Below are 23,406 nucleotides of genomic sequence, written 5' to 3'. Positions count from 1 at the left end.
CCTCCCCATTCCCCCTGTTCCCCAGATGATCCTGGAAACAGGATAGGATGTGCTACTCCCAGGATAGAGAGGAGAAAATAGGCTCAGGATTATTCAGCTCCAAAGTGTTAGCTGGTCTGATTCCTAGTTCTGATCTGGAAGGTCTCCTTGTAGTTTGTTGGCATGAAATACCTTCTAACTCAAGGCCTGGGTCCAGGGAGGCCTCTGACCACAGAGACCAATGCTTTCCCTTGTGTGTGACCCTAGTGGGTGCCTGCACCCCTGCACTTACAGTAGAGTGAGATCACAGGTCTGTCTCAAGAGGCAGCGATGGCAGAGAACCCCAGGCTCCATCTAAAGTCAGGGGTACAAGGAAAAAAGCAGGCCCACATCAGTGGGTGGGTTCAAGTGTATAAGCATAGATAATCATTTTCTACTTCTTCTCTAAATACTGCACAATCTAACCTTCATTCCCTTCTTCTAACATCTTTGCATCATGACCTTATCTTCTGCATTATACTACTCTAAAAATATTGCCTCCCTAGTGTGCAGAGCAGAGTGGGCTGCAGAGAAAGCCACCCAGGAGAGGATCACAGGCTCCACAGAAGGCCTACATAACAGGGAGGAGACTCTCAGCCTGAAGATCATGCTGACCCAGCCAGGGAAAGTAGGAGGGCCTACTCACTCATGCAGTGAGGGAACAGGCTCCATGTGTCTGGGAGGAAGTCACCTGACAGGGAAGAGAAGAACCCACATGGTGCTTCCTCCATCCCAAGATGACGACATACCCTGTGTCTAGCGGACAGCTGGATGTCTGTCTACACTGTCTGGTTGTTGGGATTTGGTGACTACATTGCACAGGCTTCCAGGAACATGCTTTCAATGGAAAATGCCAACTCTAGCCACATGCACTCCTCAGTTACTGATTCACAGGGCGTCCTTATGTCCAAACTGGGCCTAGAAGCTGTAGAATGTAATAAACACTGGCTCTGGAGTCAGCACTGCCTGGGCTTGAATCCTGCCTTCTGTCCCTTCTGTCACAATGTGACCTCAACAAATTACTTCACCTCTCTATGCCCTGGTTTCCTCAGCTATCATATGCATTAAATGGGATGATGCCAATAAAATGCTTAGCATAGGGTACGACCCAAAGGGAGAGCTCAATAAACACTGGCTAAGAATAATTCATCAGGATGTTTGCATACACACACCCATAATGCGGACAGAACTCAATCACTATGACAGCAACAGGACCAAGGAACACCAGAATGATGGATGTGTTCCTAGCTGCATCTGCTGTACTCTCCCACAGATGAGTCTCATCATCATATAGTGAAAGGAGCAAAGGGAGAAAACACAGACGTTGAAAGTTGGGAAAAGACAGGCCAGAAGAGCCTGGGAGCCCTGTTAAAGGTGGGGATTCACATTAGAGAAATGCACATCAAAACTACCAAGTGATACCATCTCACATCAGTCAGGATGGCTATTATTAAAAAGTCAAAAAACAACAGATGCCAGCAAAGTTGCAGAGAAAAGGGAATGCTCATATACTGGGAGTGGGAATGTAAATTAATTCAGCTACTGTGGAAAACAGTCTTGAGATTTCTCAAAGAACTAAAAATAGAACCACCATTTGACCCAGCAACCCCATTACTGGGTATATACCCAAAGGAGAATGAATTGTTCTACCAAAAGACACATGCACACATATGTTCATTAAGCACTATTCACAATAGCAAAGACATGCAATCAATCTAGGTGCCCATCCACAATGGATTGGATAAAGAAAATGTGGTACATACACACCATGGAATACTATGCAGCCATAAAAAAAGAACAAAATCATGTCCTTTGCAGGAACATGTACACAGCTGGAGGCCATTATCCTAAGTTAATTAACACAGAAACAGAACACCAAATATCATGTTTTCACTTGTAAGTGGGAACTAAACCCCAGGTGCCCATGGACATAAAGATGGGAACAACAGACACTGGGGACTCCAAAAGGAGTAGGGGCAAGGGCTGATAAATTTCCTATTGGGTATTATGTTCACCATCTAAGTAATGGGATCAACAGAAGCCAAAACTCAGCATCACACAATATACAAATGTAACAAACCTGTACAAGTACCTCTTGAATCTAGAATGTAATTTTAAATTTTAAAAAAGGTGGGGATTCAGTATACTCCCCAAACCTCAGACAACCATACCAGCCAATTAGGGTGGGATATGTGCTAGGTGTGCACACACATGTATGCACACACTATGTGGAAGGAGAGGGCTGGTAAGAAGAGATGCAGAAGAAGGAGACAGAGAATTTCTGACATCTAAGCACTCCCCCTTTGCCACTGCACTAGCAAATATTTGTGAAAACAATCTGCAGAGAAAATGTTTGCCTTAGCAAAGAGCTTGGCTCCTGCTAAAGCAAAGCCTTAGCACATCCATCCATCTAGAAAGTGACCTCTTCAAAGGCTTCACTGGGAGCCCTCCCCAGGGCTCCCTAAGCGAAGGTGGAAAGGCAGTGGAGAATATGCAGGGAAAAGAGAGCACAGGAACAGCAGAGAGGCAGAAGGGTCAAGGTTCAGAACCAGAAAGAATCAGCAGGACTCAGAATTGAGGCTACTGGGTAATGTCCTTCACAAAAATCATCATATAAAGACTATCTTTACAAGTCTTCAGAAAGAAGACTTGCTTGTGCCTTCAGAAACAGGCTACAGGGAGACATGAGAGTCTCTGCAGGCTCCTGGGGTCAGGGACTTAATCAGAGAGAAAAAGCATGCCAAGGAACAGAGCAAATGCTTGTTGCTTTGTTGACCAAGAGGCTAACACAGCACAGGTAGCTAGCTGGCAGGTGGGCAGCCAGTAGGTCCTCAGCAAATTTCCAGACACTGGCTGAACAGGAGACACTGAACAGAATAGCAGCCATGACAGTGCTTGAGCAGGGGGAAGAAGGAGGTGCTTTATTGCAAGGGAAGAAGGTAGCCATGACTGAATTTATCAATTTAAATGATCAGACCTATTTCCTAGTCATTCATCATCTTTCCTCAGGCTGGAACAAGTGGCAATGAAGATTTCTTTCCAGCTAGCTAAATAAACATGGTGGACTGAATATAAATGTTCATTTCTACTCCCTCCCAAAACCCCATTAAAATAATAGAATGACAAACTCTAGCACAGAGAACATCCCCAAGAAAAATAAGTGAACCAACAGATTATCTGATGTATTGAGGACTGTTCTAACAAGAAGTAGTGGTAGAACCATACACTATGCAAGAGAAAAAGACAATTATTAACTGCCCTTCTGATTAAAGTTTTCTGATTTAAAAAACACTATAATTGTAATAGATGACTTAGTTCAGTTGTGGAAATTATATTTGGACAATAAAGACGGGGATGGCTGCATGTGTATAAGGGGAAAGTCTGCGAAAGCTCAATCTTATTCTTCTGGAGAAGTCAACAAATAATATCTAAAACTAATAAATCAAAGAATAGCAGTTATACATATTATTTTGATAAATGGAGGTGAGTAGTAGATAAAGTAGCTTTTAGCTGGATCAGAACCAGGATTTTAATTCGTTAAGGATTGAAAGTGAGTGGCTCTGGAGCACAAGACTTGGTGTGGAAAGGTGGAGCAGGGCACTCCTCATCATTATAAGCCCTGCAATACTACGTGACTTTTTTTTTTTTTTTTTTTTAAGACACAGTCTCGTTCTGTCGCCCAGGCTGGAGTGTAGTGGCGCAGTCTCGGCTCACTGGAAGCTCTGCCTCCTGGGTTCACATCATTCTCCTGCCTCAGCCTCCCAAGTAGCTGGGACTACAGGTGCCCGCCACCACGCCCAGCTAATTTTTTTTTTTTTTTTTTTTTTGTATTTTAATAGAGACGGGGGTTTCACCATGTTAGCCAGGACAGTCTCCATCTCCTGACCTTGTGATCCGCCTGCCTCGGCCTCCCAAAGTGCTGGGATTACAGGCGTGAGCCACCGCGCCCAGCCAGTACGTGACTTTTAAAAGAATGTTCATGGAACACTCAGATAAAAACAAAAGTTTTCTTAATAATAACAAGACCTAGCTCAAGACCTAGCTCAATTTGCTCTCCCCACCCCCCAAGTCTTCTTGGATCTCCTTCCTCTACTCAAGTGAAAATTACTGTCTGTACCATCCCCTTGGCAATCAATCATTTTCCACTTGGCAATGAGCTAAACTCTCCTATCATTAATTATCTTTCCACCTGTATCCCTACCTAAATCATAGCTGCTTCACAGCCGAGACCACTTCTCATAATCTTCGAGGAGTCTGCAGAAGACCAGGTGATTAGATCCACAAACTCGGAGGAGGTGCAGCAGTCCAGCTCCCCCTTACCTGCGTAGGCATTGGCCTGCTGCAGAAGGTCAGTGCAGGTGTGCACATCTGCAAATGCACGGATGCCCAGGCAATTGGTGGGATGCAACTGAGACTGCAGGAAGTCACAGCAGTTCTGCCGAACATCCATGAGCTGCAGCAAGCTGGCTGCCGGAAGCAGCACCTGCAAGAGAAGGTGACATTCTCAGACACTGGATCCTACTGGCAGGGACTCATCCCCCTTTTCCTATCATATCACTTCCATGCTCAAGATCTTTTCATGGCTCTCCACTGCCTGCCCAATAAGTCCAAACTTCCTAGCCTGCTTTCCAGCCTTATTTCCCATTACTCTGCACTTCACGGACTCTAAACACCAGCAGATTCTCTATGTCCCTACAGCCATGCTTCCCAGTCTTTAATTCCCTGGGGATCTCACTAAAATACAGATTCTAACTCATTAGGTCTAGGATGGGCTCTGAGAGCCTGCATTTCTAATAAGAACCCAAGTGATGGCCAGGCACGGTGGCTCAAGCCTGTAATCCCCGCACTTTGGGAGGCCGAGACGGGTGGATCACGAGGTCAGGAGATCGAGACCATACTGGCTAACACAGTGAAACCCCGTCTCTACTAAAAAAAAAATACAAAACCGAGCCGGGCGAGGTGGCGGGCGCCTGTAGTCCCAGCTATTCGGGAGGCTAAGGCAGGAGAATGGCGTATACCCGGGAGGCGGAGCTTGCAGTGAGCTGAGATCCGGCCACTGCGCTCTAGCCTGGGCAACAGAGCGAGACTCCATCTCAAAAACAAACAAACAAAAAAAAAAGAACCCAAGTGATGCTTGCAGTTGCTGGTCCACAAACCACACTCTGAGTAACAAAACTCTACACACACACACACACACACACACACACACACACACACACAATGGTTCTCATGCTGGGCTGCAAACTGGAATTACCTTAAGAGTTTTAAAACTACTGATGCCTGGGTCTTGCCCTAAAAGAATCTAACTTAATAGGTATGGAGTGTGGCCTGGACATTAAGATGGTTTTTAAAGCTCCCCAGGTGCTTCTAATGTACAGCCACATTTGAGAGCCATTGCCCCACAACCTTCAGTGTACTGTCCTCATTCAGAAAGGTACTTAATGAATTATTAATTACTGAACATCTATGTGCCAGGCACTAGTTTAGGCTCTGGGATTCAGGGGTAAGCAAGAGAAACCAGATCCTACTCTCCTGGAGCTTACAGTCTACTGAAACAAGATTCATCCATCGAACAGATACAAAGCAAAGAACATCTTTGGGTACATTCTTAGAGAAAGGATGGGTAAGTTTCCATTTAAAAGGTCACGGGACACATGACTACTTATACTATATGCTGGAAGACAGAAATAGTTCTTGCTCAGGTATATGTGCATGTGTTTTTCCTAAGGGTCAGGGAAGACTGGCTTGAGCAGGCCCGCTGGGTGCTCAGACAGCCAACCTCTGTCAAGTTTCCCTAGGACTTTCCCTCAGCTGCTGAAGCCTGCTTCTAGGTCAAACATACAGGACAAAAGGCCAAAGTCCTGTCCCACTTCAGCTCTGCTACCCTGACCTTCACCTATGGAAGCAGCAGATAGTCTGAGAATGATTTTCCAAAAGAAATTTATTTTAAAACACACTGCAGAATAGCTTGATTTAAGGCTGCTTATCTTGCGGACCCCGGCATCCACTTCACCCCAAAATGATCCCCTTGCCCCAGTCCGTTGCTCTTAGCTGCTGCCCTGGCTCTGAGACAGAGTGACTGAGCCAGCTACACTCTAGCTGTTCCCATCCATAAGGGCTTGCCCAGGAAGATATGGGCTGCAGATGCATTTGTTTTCTTGATTCAGGACACTTAAAAAAGACTTCTTTTTTTTTTTTTAAGTGATTTAAATTCTGGACTCTGACTTTTTCCCAAGACAGCTCTGAGTCCTCAGCTCTGACTCTCATCACTTTTATGTACTCAGGCCAAAAACTCTGCCCCACTGCCCATTTGGGGGCTTTGTCCCTCCACTGGGGTTACCAACAGTCCTAGTTTTTCCAGGACTGGGGAGTTTTCCAGGACTTTCAGGGCTAAAAGTGGGACAGTCGGTCACCCTTCATTATCCCTGCCCACAGACAATAACCACCAAGAGCCTCCACTATCAGTGCTCGAACTCCTGAGCCAAATGCCTACGCTCAACAAGGAAAGCTGCTCCTACCCACAGGCTTACACTTCTCCCTCACGACAGCTGAGTTCTAGAAAATGTGCTCCTTTTCCCTTCCTCCACCCTCTCTTCCACTATCCTATATCCCCAGCAGGAAAACAGTAAATTAACACCATGTCTGTGATATTTTCTGAACCACTAATACATTCCTGAGAAAGAAAAAGATAAAATCACCCTCTTCTGAAAGTTTTGGACTGTAAATGAACACAGGTAGGATCCAAATCTAACCACCTGAACTCTCTCCCCACTAAGCAGCCACCATCCCCACCAAGCAGCCACCATCCCCACCAAGCAGCCACCATCCCCACTAAGCAGACATAAACTGGGAAACTCAATTAACCTGTGAGCTTGCTCAGCCTGGCCGAACAGATTCCAGGACCAGATTAGTCTCTGCCTGCTAGTCAAATGGAGATCCATTAACCATTCTTGCTGAATGCACACCAGGAATAAAAAGTTCTGTTCCCAGTCTCCAAATGACCTCCATGATGCCCCCTGGCCAGTATCAGCTAGAGTTAAGACTGGAGTTAAGGCCATAGGTTGACCAATCATGCTGATTTACCTGGGACTTCGCCATTGTTACTGCTGAAAGTCCCCATTCCAGAAGGCCTCTCACTTCTGGGCAAAGTAGGATAGGTGTTCATCCTAGGGAGAAGTAACCTCTAACCAGTGACCCTAAGAAGCCCCGTAGGGAGAGGAAGCCATCAAATGTTGGCCAGCACACACCCTACTCAGAGGTGTGGTAAACTCCAAAAGGGCCAGATGTGAGAAGAGGCAGGAATTCAACAGCAACCCTCTCCCCATCACCCACCACCCAAGAGAATTTCTGAGAGTCCAATCTGCCCCCAGACTGCATTCCAGTGAGCTCCTCCACCCCATACACATACACAAGATCATGTCAGTGACACACAGTCCCTTCCCCCTTCCCCTCTTCCAAGGAGACAGCAGCACAGTGTGGTGCTTAAATTCTCAAGCTCATGACAACCAGCCAGAGAAATGAAATAATAAATATTTCCTGAATATACTCCTTAGGTTACAATTTCAATTTTTAAAACCTCCCTGGATAGAGCTATCCACATAGCTTTCAACTTCCCTACTGTTCACAATACCTACTTAGTAGGCAAAACTATAAGGCTTTTACCTCTCCACACCCCTTATCCTGTTTGAGTCCTCTCCTACCCAAAAGCCTTCCCAAACTGACTTCCTAAAATGAATTAGGCTTCTGGTTTCTCTAATTGCTCTTTCCCTCTCTTTGACTATGAGACTAGCTTAGAGTCAAAGGCCCTTTTCTTCCTTCTACTTGCTTCATACAGAAAGGTATGGAAAAAAAAGTCAAGGAAATCAGAATACTGAAGGGAAGGCTTGGAGGCTGGAAGATGTATCACTGCTCAGACTCGGTTTTAGGGATAAATTAGGGCCCCATCCAATAGGGTTCTGGGATCTAGACACAAGTACAAAACACATTCCCGGAGGCTCTGAAAGAAAAAAGAGCAACACATCCATGAAATGACTGTCTTCAGTTCCCGCTCCTCACATTAACAGGACTTTGAGAGGACTTCTTTTTATCTTGCCTGAAACTCTACTCCTTCAAAGCAGCAGCAGTGACAAGACTATGAACAAGAGGCCAAGCGTGGGTCCTCAGCTCTGAAGCAAGACCATCCTCATAGAATCACTAAGGCAGTACCGCCTGGTCCCTGGAGGGAGAAGGCTGAGATCAGAGGAGTAGTCCGCCAAAACCACCCATCAGGATGGAAGATTACCCTAAGTCAAAAATCTTCTAGCTTGCCTTTTGCCACCTCAGCATTACAGTTCTTGGAAAACAGGCCCTGAAATGGCCCCCGACAAAGAGTTTACAGGTTACCCTTCAGCTTGCAATGGCTTCCCCTCCATTTTTCATGTGCAGGCCCCGTTTTGTTTTTTTTTTCTCCCTCAGATAACATGAAAACATAGCAGAGGATATCCTGCCACAGAGTTTGCTTCCTTTAGCAAAAACAAAAGGAAATGCCCTGCCTCAGAAAGCACCTTCTCCTGGAATTGCAGGGAGCCAGGGCCATGCACAGAGGGAGGGCACCAGCCAGGGGGCCCAGGTTTTGGGGCCACCCAGGGTCTCTGCCCCAACCACACAGTGGGTCTGGCACAGAATCAGTGCCACATAAAGAAAGGAAAAGAGGTGGGGGGTATATAGATGAACAGGGAAGCTGACAGAATAGCACTGTGATTAAGTGTCATTTTGAATTTTGACTCCACTTACTAGCCATGCAACTGAGGACAAATTACTTAACCTCTCAATGCCTCTGTCTCCTCAAAAATAAAATGAAGACAATAAGGTTTGTTATGAGGATCAAATGAGAAAAATTGAAAGCAGTTAACACAGTGCTTGGTACATAGGAAGTGTTCAGTTGATGTTAGTTTTTATTATTGTAAATCATTATGAGCCAAAGTCAAGGTTCTGATCATTCATTTACTGAGAAACTAGAATTCATCATAGCCACAGAGCACAGTGAGTCAGAGGGGACTGGCTTCAGCTCCCAACTCCACCACTTACTCTCTATGTGACCATGGCAGGTTATTTAACCCCTTTGAGCACCAGTTTCTTCAGCTGTAAAGAAGGGATCATATTGGTATGGTCCAATGGGTGATTATAAAAATTGAATGGAATAATGCATGTGAATTGATGGGCATATGCTTGCTTATAAAAGTAAGTCAGTTATAACTGCTGGTACCTCCACCATGGAAGGGGAACTCAGGGTCTCTCCAAGGTACGTGTGGCTGGGAAGCGACTTGGGGTATAGCTCTCAGCCATTTAACCAAGTCCCAGATCTCTGACCCTTGTTTCTAAGGCTTTCAGGAGAGCCCCAGTGCCTCCACGCTCATCTCCTCAGTGCACCAAATCCTCAATACCTCCTGTCTTCACAGACAACCTGTGAGCAACCGCCTCAGCAGACACATAACAGCATGGAGAAGAATCTACATTTTGATCCAAACTCTCTTCTTCCCAATCTTTTTTTTTTTTTTTCCCAGAGACAGAGTCTCGCTCTGTCACCCAGGTTAGAGTGCAGTGGTGCAATCTCGGCTCACTGCAACCTCCGCCTCCCAGGTTCAAGTGATTCTCCTGCCTCAGCCTCCCAAGTAGCTGGAATTACAGGTACCTGCCACCATGCCCGGCTAGTTTTTGTATTTTCAGTAGAGATGGGGTTTCACCATGCTGGCCAGGCTGGTTTCAAACTCCTGACCTCAGGTGATCTGCCTGCCTCAGCTTCCCAAAGCGCTGGGATTATAGGTGTGAGCCACTATGCCCAGCCCCTTCCCAATCTTTTTTGTTTTTTCTCCAACATCACCCTTGACCTAACCACAGTTTAAAGTGAAGAGGTTAAAAGTCCCTAAACAATGAGGTTCAGATAATTTTCAGTTTGGTGAAAGCATCCACATGCTGGGAGGGTGACATAACCCAACCTCATAAGACAGAAGCCTCTGGACTCAGGACCTCCAAACAGTGAACATTATGTCCTTGCTTTATGTACCTCTTAATCCTAACCAGGCAATAAGGATCCAGAGTAGAATATCTTCTAATTATCCAAATTTGTAAACACTTTGTATTTTACAGGAAAAAAAAAGTTATTAAATAAATACATGATGAAAAGAGCAAAGAGAGCTGGTCCCAATTATAGAATTCTATTACCTCCCCTCTACTCATTTTATACCAAATTACTTTGCATTTACTGTTTGCACCCAAAAGTTATTGAGCTGTTTGAATTCTGAGATGAGATGATGACCTGGGGAGAAGAGGAGTCACCCAAGCTCCCAGCTTTTCCTTCACAAGATTTTGAACAGACGTGAGTTAAAGACTTTCTACTCCCGGGGTCCAGGCTCATTCAGGGATATCATGGCCTAGTGGCTAAGAGCATGGGTGCCCAAGCCAGGAAGGCGTGAGTTTGAGGACCAGTTGGCCCACCTCCTGGCCATGTGGCCCAGGGCAGGTCACCTGACCTCCCTGGAGCTTTAGTTTCCTCTTCAGTAACCAACTGAATTGTTGTGAGGGTTAAATAAAATAACACTGCAAAACGGTGGGTCCTGAGTGTGCAATACACTGAGCTATTAGTGAGCCTGAGTTTACCTGGACATTCTCTTCAGTCACCTCGATTTCAGCAGTATAGATGTAGTCAATCAGCTTACTCAGTGTCTGCCCATCCACGTCCTTGATTTCTATCTTTTTGGCTTTACTCTCAGACATGTCACCTAGAGTTTACAACAAAAACAAAAAGGTCATAAATGTGGTGCCTGGGATATGTTTACCTTCCACATGTCCTCCTGCCCTGTCTTGGAAACGTAAAAGCACTACCTGGGCTCCAGGAGGCAGCAGAAGCGATTCAGGCACAGAAGAGGATAAACCAGGTAATATCAAAGTCACATCAACTTTGGATGTGTGATCACCTACAAACCCAGCCTTAAGTATTCCTTACTCTATCTATTGCCCACTTCCATTTTGAAAGAAAATCTGTGTGCAATCACTCATTTAACCAACATTTACTGTAAACTTCCATACATAAGGCCAGACAAAGTGAACAAGATATGCACCTGTCCTTAAGGAACACCAGTCTAGGCCTGTCCTTAAGGAACACAAGTAAGGCAGATATATAAAAGTGTTTATAAACAGAGGTGATAACAGCTTAGTAGATAGAGTTATACACAAAATATTGTGATAACAACAATAATGAGTAACCTTTCCTGAGAGCTAACTATGGTCATACACTGTGTTAAGCACTTTAAAGTCTTTTAATCCTCGCAACAACCTATGAGGTTTATTACTATTATCACCATTTTACAGATGAAGAAACTGAGCACAGGAGGGTAGGTAATTCATTTTGCCCACAGTCACACACCTAGGAAAGGCCAAGTTGGGTTGAAACCCAGGGAGTCTGACTCTAGAGTCCATACTTGTAACCACTATGCTATACTAAATCCCAAGAACACAGAGGAGGGAGCAACAAATCTCTCCTGGGAACTCCAGTCACGTATTAAGAGGTCACATTTGAGTGAGGCATTAGAGGATGAGGAAGAGTTCTACAGGCAGCAAAGGTGAGGAAGGATGAGCTGAATCTGGAATCTATTCGTGCAAAGAGAGGAAAGTACCAAAAGAATAAATTTTGGTAAAATGGCAAGAGGTTGGTGTGGCTGGTACATAGAGTAACAGTGAGAAGAAGGAAGCTGGAGAGGTAGATAGGGCTAGGACCTGACAAGCCCTGTAAGTCACGTAAACAATCTGGGACTTTATCCCAGGTGTAGCACCATTGAGAAGTTTTCAACAGGGAAATGACATCAACAGATGGGCATTTTTGAATGAAATTTTGGATGCAGGGTAGAAGCTAGATTACATGCAGGGAGAACAGCTGGAGGCCCTGATAATAATCCAAGAAAGAGAGAAGGCAGGGCTGTAAATAACGGCAATAGCAGCACCACATTTCCACAGTCCTGAGGCCCCTTGCCTTCAGCCTGCACTCTATATACAATACACGGGTTTATCTAAAGCCAGGCCCATTCAACAAGGGCTGCTGACTTCAGGAAAGACAGGCAACACATGTCTTTGTAGACTGAAATAAAGGGCAACCTGACTGTAAGAAACAAGAGATCCAGAAGCCTTAATGTGAGTATGAAAACAGAGCCTGGGTGGTTGTTTTCTCTCTGTGGAATTCATACATCAGAGCCAAGAAAATAAAGTACAGTATAAAAAAAAATTAAAAAAAATTAAAAAATTAAAAAATAAAAAGAAAATAAAGTACAGTACAGCATGTGGGCTGCCGACACCCACCTCCAAGCTGCACGGACTGCACATGATTCCTCCACCAATCCAGAGTCCCATCCTGACACAGTTCTAGAGCTGAATGACTCTGGAACGGAGAGGAAAGTAACAGGGGAGACATTCCAAACCCTGCCTGCTCCCTTAACTGCCAGATCAGGTGACCTGAGACCCTCCACCCTGGTCTCTCTTCTCTGACTGCCAGTGGAAGCCCGTGAAAGGCCTCAGCACAGTGCCCTGGGGCAGAACGAACAGGTAAAGAAAAACAGGGAAAAATAATATATTCCTCCTCCACCCATAAGACAGGCTCCACAATCTCTCTCTTGAGTTTATTGAGACACACAAACAAAAACATGCATACACAAGGAAATCAGAAGTTAAGCTATTAAAAAGTTCATTGATGAGGGTCCAGTTGGTAATTACACTGCAAAAGATAATCAAAGACAGCCAATTCTTTTTTTGAGGAGTTAGCCCTCAAAAAATAAGACTAAAAAAATAGAGCAGCCGGACTGTAAGAACCAAGGGATTCAGAAGCCCTCACAGCAGTGTAAATCAGAGCCTGGGCTGACTGTTTTCTGCCTGCGGAATTTGTGGTTGAAAGTCAGGTTAGGGTTTTATAACTTTGGGGTAAATAAATGGAAACTCCTGGAATTGTAAGAAAATATTTTTCTATATGTGCAAAAGTTCACTTTTCTAGGGGATGACAGGTCATTTCTATCAGATTCTTACAGGCGTCTATGATTCAGAAAAGTTTAAGACACAGTTTTCTAGACAGTAGGTCTTTAGGAGACTTTTCCTTGCTCCTTTACTTGACTCTCAAATTTCTAATTTTCTATATTAAGTACTTAAAACTTAAGCAAGAAAAAAACGATGTGAAAGAAAAAAGGGCTCGGGCGGGCGCGGTGGCTCAAGCCTGTAATCCCAGCACTTTGGGAGGCCAAGACGGGCGGATCACGAGGTCAGGAGATCGAGACCATCCTGGCTAACATGGTGAAACCCCGTCTCTACTAAAAAATACAAAAGCTAGCCGGGCGACGTGGCGGGCGTCGGTAGTCCCAGCTACTCGGGAGGCTGAGGCAGGAGAATGGCGTAAACCCAGGAGGCGGAGCTTGCAGTGAGCTGAGATCTGGCCACTGCACTCCAGCCCAGGCGACAGAGCGAGACTCCGTCTCAAAAAAGAAAAAGAAAAAAAAAGAAAAACTAAGGGCTCAAACACACCACTTATTTTCTGAGAAAGCTTGTAGAATCCAATCTTATTATCTTTTATGAACCAGCAAAAATGACTACACCAAACTAAGACTTTAGTTTAAATGGGCCCTAAAAATACTCATAGTAATAGTCACTACTGTATACCTGACCTTCTGTTAAGGTGCACTAATGTGTATCTGACCCACATTATTTCATTTAACCCTTGAAACAAGTCCAGGAGGTAGACAGTATTACTTCCATTTTACAAATTATAAAACTGGCATTTCTTTCTTTTTTTTTTTGAGAAGGAGTTCTGCTCTTGTTGCCCAGGCTGGCGTGCAATGGCACAACCTCAGCTCATCGCAACCTTTGCCTCCCGGGTTCAAGTGATTCTCCTGCCTCAGCCTCCCAAATAGCTGGGATTACAGGCATGCACCACCACACCTGGCTAATTTGTATTTTTTTTTTTTTAAGTAGAGACGGAGTTTCTCCATGTTGGTCAGGTTGGTCTCGAACTCCTGACCTCAGATGATCCACCCGCCTCAGACTCCCAAAGTGCTGGGATTACAGGCGTGAGCCACCGCATCTGGCCAAAAATGGCATTTCAAAAGGGATTTACACATAGAAACTAAGAGGCAGGACTGAGATTTGAACTTTGGCCTAACTCTAGACCCTGTGTCATTTCTAATACATCCCTCAATAAAATCTCACCCTAACTAATAACCTTAATAGAAGTATTCCCAAACTCAAGGCCTTGATCTTAATTCTGAGGACAAGTTAGTACTTAATATCTAGCAAGAACCAAGTGGCTTATCCTCAACACATAACAAAGTGCTTGGCATAAAAGAAGCACTTAAAAAGTATTTATTGGAGTAGAAAAAAAAAAAAAAAAAGAAGGGAGGTTCTCTTGACATATCATAATTCCATGGGCTTCAGTAATTCTGGAGGGGGAAAACCATTAAGAACTTGGTCATTCTTGCTCCTTTACTCATCCCTAACAGTTTGACAAAATATTTCCGGAAAACAGAAGATGAGCCCTGTAAGTCCTTCCATGTTTGTGGTCAGTCCAAGTGCTCTCTTCTGCTAGCTCTTCCCAAGAGGCCCAGACAGCCACATCAGACTCTGAAATTACAGAGAATGTCTGTCAGCTGCACATCTTTTTACCCTTTCCATCTTCTGCTCACCATCTGCCAACATGCATGTCCTGTTTCTCCAAAGACAACATGATTCTCTCAGGGGCAGGTATTTGTTCATTTATTCAATTCAGCAAACATATATCAGATGTGTCCTCATGTGTCAAGTACTGTGCTAGGCCCAGATAATACAGTGGTTAACAAGTCACAGCCCTGCCCTCATGGAGCTCAGTCTGATGGAGAGAGACACAAGAAAACCAACAAATGCAAAAGATGTCAAATGTTAGAAATGGGGACTTAGCTTTAAAGGTCCTTAAGCCAGGGATTCCTGCACCCTAAAGCTGCATGCAAAAGGATGAGCACACAAGAGCACAGGTTTGCTCTTCCAGAGATAAAGTCCATTGTTTTCATCAGACTGATGCATAATGGTTAAGAGCCACTGATCTGGAGGAGTCATAGTTATTCAGAAGAGAAGTGAGAATGAGAGAAGAGTATCCCAGGTAACAAAGGGTGTGATCTGTCTGGGAACCATAACAAGTTCAGTCTGGCTGGAGCACATTAGGGAAGAATGATGAGACGGGGCTGTAGATGAAAGCAGGAGCTGGACTATTTGAGGGACTTACAGGCCATGCTAAGGAATTTAGACCCCTCCTAAGGGCAACAGGGAGCCCCTGATAGATTTTAAGCAGGTAACGGATACATCAGATTTTGATATTGGGAAAATCACTGTAGCCACAGTGTGGAGAATGGGTGGGGAATGGGAAAACAAAACAGGTGGCAGACTGGCCAATTAGAAGACTGCTGCAGAATATCAGGTAAAAGACAATGTTGGCCTGACTGTGTCTTGAACTTCTTTAAATACTTAGACCGTTAGGGCCTTGCACTTAGCAGCCTCTGAGAACCACAGAGGGCCCAGAAGAGCAAGCAATCCCAGAAGCCTATTAAGTAAAAGTATCCAAGTCTTCATTCTAGATCCTAACAAGCACACTATGTGCACAGCTGAGACATTTTTAGGTGGAAGACTGCCAAAGAACAGCAAGAAGGAGAAGAATGGACTGGAGGAGTGAAAGGAAAATCTTTCGTTATCACAGAAGACTCAAGATGTCTAGAAAAATCACTAGCTCATCTTCCAGGTCATTGGTATAAAAGCAACCCTATTATTAAGTAAATAAAGTCTTGAGAATGAAAATGTAATAGATTGGTTGGCAGGTCTCTCTGAAGAACACCACAGCTAAACCACCGACCACCTCTACATAGTTATATGTCCTTAAAAACAAGAAAATGGGGTGTTCAAGAGTCCTTATGCCACAGAATACCTTCTTGCTCCTAACTTGAATTAGTACTGTAATTTAGTCTCATGTTCTGGGTAGAGAGAAAACAGGAAAATCCTTATCCTTTGCACAATGATTCTTCATGGGCACTAAAATGGTTATTGAACTTTCTTCCCTCCAACCCTCATCTAAGTCCTAAAATCTGGGCTGCCAACCCATTTGGCTAGAGCTGAGCCCTAAGGCCAAAGACATTAACCTCACAGGAGAGAAAGAAATGCTCTGCCATCTCCTTGAATCCTGTCCAACCCTGCTGCAGGTGAGTGGTCTGGGCCATTTGACTGCAGATCAGGGAATGTCCTTAGTTCACAGATCCTTATGTCACATTGGGAGTGAATAGCAGTCTGTATTCCTGGGTGCCACACAGTCCTCTGTTGAACCACAGGTTACCCTATATCACCTGTGAAATAAAGACATTCTCTGTTCTGCCTTTATCCCAAGGCTGTGTGAGAATCAAAGGAGACAATGAGATTGTGAAAGGTGGGACAGCAGGATCCAGCAGAACCACAGTGATAGACACCACTTCCTCACCTACCCTCCCTGGAATCTCATCCCTCCTCTACCTGGAAATATCTTTCTGCTCAACTAGAAGCACGGGAAGCACAAAGTCAGGAAAAAAAATGCCTCTGTGTCATTACATAGTGACTACAAAAAAAAAAAAAATCAACCCTATCACCTCCACCCCCGACATCCACAAGAATTTTTAAAACTATGACATGCTCTACAATAATAAAAGTAGACTTTATTAAGTACGCAGTGCTGAGTGCCTTATACCCATTACCTATAGTTGTTCCCTAGTTATTGTTATTATTCCAGTCTCTTCAATAAGAAAGCTGAGGATCAGAGAGGAAAGTGAATTCTCCACACACCTGTGCTGTTAAGATTGGAATACAGGTCATTATTACTCCAAAGCCCTTTCCAAGATACCACACCATCTCCCAGTGCAAGGTGGCATTACCACACTTGTGTTTAATCCTTAGTAAAGAGGCCTCTCCACATCATCAACTCCAAACCTCTTCTATGAACATTCATAAAATATTCCTTACCAATAGTTTATTTCCAATGATGGTCTCAATTTTAAGGCTGAGCTACTCTAAACCCAAACAAGTCTACTTCAGACCATCTCAGTCAAACCAGTTGCACCTTAATGGAGAAACCACTGGGAGTGAATAGCAGTCTCTATTCCTGACCACCACACCGTCCTCTGTTGAACCACAAGCCAAATTCCTGCTCAAAAAACTTGCCATTTCTGCATCAAAGGTAACATTATTAGACAGGACCGCTGGCTCCCTCACTCTCAAATCTTCGTCTCCTGAGCCAGAAAAAGATGCCTGACTTTATTGTGGTATGATAGGGATAGGAAGAAGAAGCCCTATGTCACTGTCACTTAGTCCAAAAGTGACTAACTCTAGAAGATAGTCACATGGAAGGTGAAGCCATTGCTTCTTTATCCCAGGCAGCCTTTCACACCTCCATCCCTTTTTCTCTGAACTATTCTACCTAATCCCTGACTCCTCAGAGGCAAAACTCTCATAAACCAGATGCTATCTACCAGCACTATTACTCTGCCACCTCTCTGAAGGTCCACTTTGTCTAAGAAAAGAATTCTATTCCCTAGTTCTCCTTCTCTCACTGTCCATTGCCTTGTATTCGGTTTTGCTGAGCTGCATGTTATGCAGAGCTCTTCAAAGGCATCAATACAACACACAAACACCCGGAACACAGACACGGGCCACAGGCCAGGGCCTGGTAGAGTCTGGCTGGCAGCAAGGGTGAAAAAACAGTTCTATGGAAGGAACTTCACGCCTGGGAAGTGAATAAGACAGCCAGGCCCTCATGGTTCTGCCTTGTGGACAATTCATGCCTACTCCAAGTCTAAGCCCCTTGTCTCTCACCCCCAGCATATTCCTGAACTCTCCTCCCTATTTCTACTTACCATATATTCAAAGATACCAGTCAAACATCAGCCTAAATCTAATAAAAACCGGACAGTGACAGTAACTCCTCTTTAAAAAACCAGTCTAAATCAGCCACTACATACAGTACAATATGACCAGATGAGTGGGACAGATCTCTCCCAGGGCTTCATTTGGGATGGAAGCCCAAGTGTCTTTTAGCCATGATTATGGGTGTAAGACCCTGAGCGCATATATTCTGTAGACCTCAGTTTCTTTAACACTATAAAATGGGGGCTGTATCTGGATGACATGTAGGTCAGGGACCCATATGGAGTACAAATACTACAGTACACAGAAGCCATGGTAAAGGGCATGATAAAAAGAGAGAAACACTGACGAGGAGATTTTGGGAAAATTGCTTCCCTTGGGATGGAGGTGCCAGATGGGGAGGATGGGAAATGAGTCTTAAGTATTTCATCTTTATAGGAAAAAGATGGGCAGAACACAGCACTACTGGCCTCCCCACTCAAGTTATGCTGAAAGCAGTAAAGGGCAAATAGGTTGACTGCTAACCCCAGATCTTCTCATAGACTGGTTGGATTGGGACACTCTCTGATGGGCACTCAGACCTCAGTTTCACATTTATTCCAAGTTATTGTCCAAAGGACAATGGTCAAGAAGTGTGGGATTGGTATTTGGAACCACCTCAGGACATTTGGGCAACATGAGCTCAGAAGACAAAAAAAATAAAAACATTTAAGCTTGAGTAAAAGACCATAATCACACAACTCAAGTCAGAAGAAAGCCATGTGTATTTTGCTTTCCTTTTGGCTTTAAACATACTGATAGAAATGGACCTAATGAGAGTCAGCCTCTTACCCCCAGCACACGATGCATTTTACACGTTTTGAAGCTGAACCTGATAATTAGAACAAAATTTTGCAGTGTTACTGGAGTTTTTTAGTACCCATTTACCAAGGTTTAGGCAAAGCCAAGGAGCCTTAAAATATATAAATCTTAAGATATCTTACTGATGGGAGCATAAGCTGATACAACTGTTCTTTAGATCAATGCGGCACATGTCTCAAAAGTCTTCAAAATGTGCATACCTTTTAACCAAGTACTTCTTGTTTTAGGAATCTGTTCTAGTAAAATAATGAGGAATGTAAATAAAGACTAAGATGCAAGGATGCCCATTATAACATTATTTATAATAATAAAATATTACATAAAACTATAATTTCCAACAAAGAATGAAATGAATTTTCAATTAGAGTACATATAATGGAATCTTATGAAGGCATTAAAATTAGGTTGTAACTGCCATTTCATTGACATGGAAAGATATTCATTATATATTGCTAAGCTCAATTAAAGAAATTTTTATTTAGCACCTGCTAGATGGAAGACCATGCTAGGTAGCGGAGATGTGGTGGTGAATTTTAAAGGTATAGTTCTCACCCTCATAAAGCTTATGATTGGCCAGGGAAATCAAATATTGAGGAAGTAATAAGATCAGTAGTAATACTAAAGAGAAGCATAAAGTACCATGGGAGTAAGTAGCAAAGGAATTTAACCTAAGCCAGAGAGGTCATAGAAGGCCTTCCTGAGGAAGTGATGCTTAAGCACTAATGAAGGATGAATGGGAGTCAGCCAGGCCAAGAGACGGAGGACAGAACATTCCAGGAAGATGAATAGTAATTTAAAAAAAAAAAATACATACATCAAAAAAGTCTATTTCGGCTGGGAGCAGAGGCTCACGCCTGCAATCCCAGCACTTTGGGAGCCGAAGCAGGTGGATCACTTGAGGCCAGGAGTTCAAGATTGCCTTGCAACATGGCAAAACCCACTCTACTAAAAATACAAAAATTAGCCAGGCATGGTGGCACACACCTGTAGTCCCAGCTACTCAGGAGGTTGAGGCACAAGAATCACTTGAACCCAGAAGGCGGAGGTGGCAGTGAGTTGAGATTGCACCACTATACTCCAGCCTGAGCAAAAGAGCAAGACTCTGTCTCAAAAAAAAAAAAAAAAAAAAGGCTATTCTACTGTACACAATAAATGCACTTATTTGTTAAAATATATATTTTATATATGTATACATTTATAAATATAAAATCTAAAAAGACATAAACCATATTCTTACCTAGATATTGTAGTACACATAATTTTTTACTTTTTGCTTGCCCACAGTTTCTGATTTTATCTGTAATAAACACATGTGAATAGTATTTGGATGGATGGGTGAATGGATGGGTGGAAGGATGGTTGGTAACCAGGTTTAATGGAAGGCTTGGGCTGGGCATTGCATTACACTGCTTTCTTCTCTTGATTCTCCTCCGTCCCTTCAATTCCTAGAATCTAAGAATGCCCCAGAAGCACTTTTTCTTCCAATTTGTAAAATCACTTTGGTTTTGCTATGACACTTCCGCTACTTCAGAGGCAAGTTCATCAGCAAAAAGTGGAGCCAGCATGACAATTCATTGCAATTCCAAACAGATTCCTCTCTCAACACTGAACTTTCCAAACCCCACACACAAAGAATAACCGGCAGAGGTATTTATTGAAGTTATAGCTAAATAACTACTACAGACAAGATGAACTATTTTAAAATATAGATGGATGAAGGAAAGGGGGAAAAAAGGAAATAAAGGCCTTGCAAGTAGGGTTTAAGACAACTCAAAAGGGAATGCAGCTCAAAATTTCCAGATACTGAACTTAGCTAGTTTTCCAGGCTACAATGTGAAATTCCTGGCTCATGGATGAAAGTAAGGTAAGAGTAGCTTGGTCCACTTAGCAGAGGCATGACTCCAAGTTGAGACCAGCTCCTTCACATGACAAGTCAAGGGGGACACACATGTGACAAACTCTCAATGCACAAGTGCCAAGTCTCTCCCAACAAAACCAGTCTTTCCCAGCTGTGTACCATATTAGAAAAGGGTTACAGCCCATTCAGCAAAAATATGCCTGCACTCACCCATCATTAGCAAGCTTGTGTTCATTCTTCAGACATTCACGTATTCACTACCTCCTGTGGTGGGCATGGAGGATTCAACAATAACAAGACATGTTCCCCAAGTGCCCAAAGCTCACAGTAAGGTGCAGAAGACACTTCATTCACTCATTTAAAAAATATTTGTGTCCTGCCATGTACCAGGTGCTCAGTATATGGTAACAAACAAGCCCAACAAGGTCCCTGTCCTCATGGGGCTTACATTCTAGTGAGGAGAGACGGGTAAAAAACTCATAACGACAAACCAAGATGATTTTCAGATGGTGATAAATGTTATGAAAAGATGAAGTCAAGTTATAGGATAGAGAGAGGCCTGGTGTGGAACTATGGTCAGAGTGGTGAGAGGGGGCCTGCCTGAGGAGGAGACATTTGCAGGATGGAAAGCAGTCAGTTACATGAGATACAGGGCATGGGCATTATAGATCCCAGGAAACAGACAATTATGCAGGGTGACAGTTGCCATACTTAGAGCAGGCACAGGCACTTGGAAAGCATGTAGAAGGAACACCTGACCCAGTCTGGAGGTCTCACCAAGCCCAGATGGCCTCCTTCTGTCAGCAGTGATTTATAGAGCACTGAAAGTACCTGGTTCAGGGGAGGTGCTGAGAGAAACTATAGACAGGAAGATTAGCCCGTGGGTTTCAGGTAATTCAATCTCAGAACTAACAGATGGGAAATATTTGGACAAGACTATTGGGCATGCCCAGTAAATAGGGACCCTGGAAAGTTGGCAAAGGTGCTGAAACTCAATGCCAGATATTGATTATACCTATTTCTCATCCCCCTCAAAATCCATCATCATTTTTCCAAATCTCCTCCACTCTGTAAAGACTAGAGGAGGCCCAGGGCCCCTGTCTGGAATGAAGGTCTAGGGAAGGACAATAGGTAGGCCAGCTGGTAAAGCACCAGGCCAGGTGCCAGGAAGCCAAGTCCCACTCATTCACTGTGACCCTGGGCAGGTCTCTTCCCTTGTCTCAGCCTCAGTGTCCTCCATCTGCAAAGTGAGAGATCAGAAGGCCTGGCCATGAGCCCAGGAGTCTACATTGTTAACAATCTCCCCCACATGATTATGGTGCAGGCTGAGTTTTGAGAACTAATGGACTATGTGAGTCTACCTTTTTTCCTCATGGTGGACACGGGCGACATGCCCAACTGGCCTGGACTTGGTTCCATCAAGTCCTCCACGGCACAAAGCACAATATCTGGCATAGAGAAGCCCCTCACAGTGGGCTAAGGGCTTTCTCTTTCCTCCCTCCCCTCATGTCACACCCCCAACATTCTCCCAGTGGGGCTGCAGCCCCATAACCCTGGGTTAATGTTGGTCACTCACCATACCTGTGAACATCGCACAGAAGTAAGGGCTGCAGGCTGCCAGGACCACACGGTGGGCTTCTATCTCGACATCTTCTGCCACAATCATCACGTCACACAACAGCTGTTTACTGTAAGACACCAGTGAGAGGACAGGATGGGTCACAGCATGGACACCTACCCTCATCTTACAAGGGTATTTTTTTCTCCCACCCAGATTTCACACTATCACTATACAAAGCTGTCACAGGGACTTGCTCTATCTTGAGTTAGAGAGGGGGGTGGATTCATTGACTTTTCCAAGTCCCTGATAAACCTGACATTCATGCTTTCCTAAGGTCCATGGAGAGATCCAACTACTCTCTGGATGTAAATTCTGGGCTGCTTCATTTATCTTCACCTCTCTGTTCCCCAATTCCATCAGCTCAGATTAAAAATTAGGGGTTTAGCGGCTCAGGGAACAGTGGCAAAAGCTTGGGGCTGTCATTCGAGTGACCGAATGAATGCTGAGGAACATGAGCATACCACTGAGTGTGTCACCAGCAAGACCAAGAACTAACAATTCCCCATGGGATCCACTGTATATGCAACACCAGTAAGAGGCAAGCCAGCCTTAGGTATTTCTCTTTCCACTCAGATTTAACACTTTCAACAAGAAGACTCTGCCTGCAAACACAGTGCTCCCTAAAGACCCTGTGCAAACTCCAGTCGCTGAAATTATTAAAAATATTGTAATTACCTGTTTGTCACCCCCACTGAACTCAGAAAGGGACTTGTCTTATTTAATGTTGTATCCTAGACACCTGGCTGCATACCCAGCACATATTAGACGCTAAATTTTTACTGAATAAATAAATTAATGAATGAAATGTAATCAATCCACATTCATAGACAGAATGGAGATCTGACTACTTTAGAGATTGATAGGGTGCCATGAGCTTCCATCAACCCAAGAATTTTTCTTTCATCACTCTTCTAAGCTCTTATCATGACTGTTAACAATATAATAGTTAATATTTATTGAGTTACATGTGCCAGGCACTGTTCTAAGCACTTTTTTACACATATTACTTCTTTTAATCCTCTCTACAACCCCATGAGATAGGGCTAATTGTTATGCCTATATTACAAGAGAAGAAACTGAGGTCCAGAGAAGTAATTTTCCCAAGGCCACACAGAAAAGGAACAGTGGAAACGGGATT

At 43.9% G+C, this 23,406-nt stretch overlaps 1 protein-coding gene across 5 annotated transcripts in view; it reads right to left on the bottom strand.

Annotated features, from left to right (window-relative positions):
- KLHL3 (kelch like family member 3) overlaps positions 1-23,406 on the bottom strand; it is a 295,050-nt gene that overhangs the window by 69,502 nt on the left and 202,142 nt on the right. For all 5 annotated transcript variants that reach the window (XR_001884624.1, XM_017867838.1, XM_017867839.1 and 2 more), the window contains 3 exons: positions 22,229-22,335; positions 10,654-10,775; positions 4,339-4,501 (listed from right to left, as the gene is read on the bottom strand). Coding sequence is in view for 4 of the 5 variants with exons in the window: in XM_017867838.1 (XP_017723327.1) it covers positions 4,339-4,501; positions 10,654-10,775; positions 22,229-22,335 (392 nt within the window). In the remaining variant the exon portion in view is untranslated. The remainder of the gene's footprint in view (positions 1-4,338; positions 4,502-10,653; positions 10,776-22,228; positions 22,336-23,406) is intronic.

Source organism: Rhinopithecus bieti, unplaced genomic scaffold (assembly GCF_001698545.2).
Source record: "Rhinopithecus bieti isolate Rb0 unplaced genomic scaffold, ASM169854v2 scaffold_4475, whole genome shotgun sequence".
Classification (NCBI taxonomy): Eukaryota; Metazoa; Chordata; class Mammalia; order Primates; family Cercopithecidae; genus Rhinopithecus; species Rhinopithecus bieti.
The sequence above is the reverse complement of the archived record's forward strand: the minus strand, read 5'-3'. Positions and strand labels throughout refer to the sequence as shown.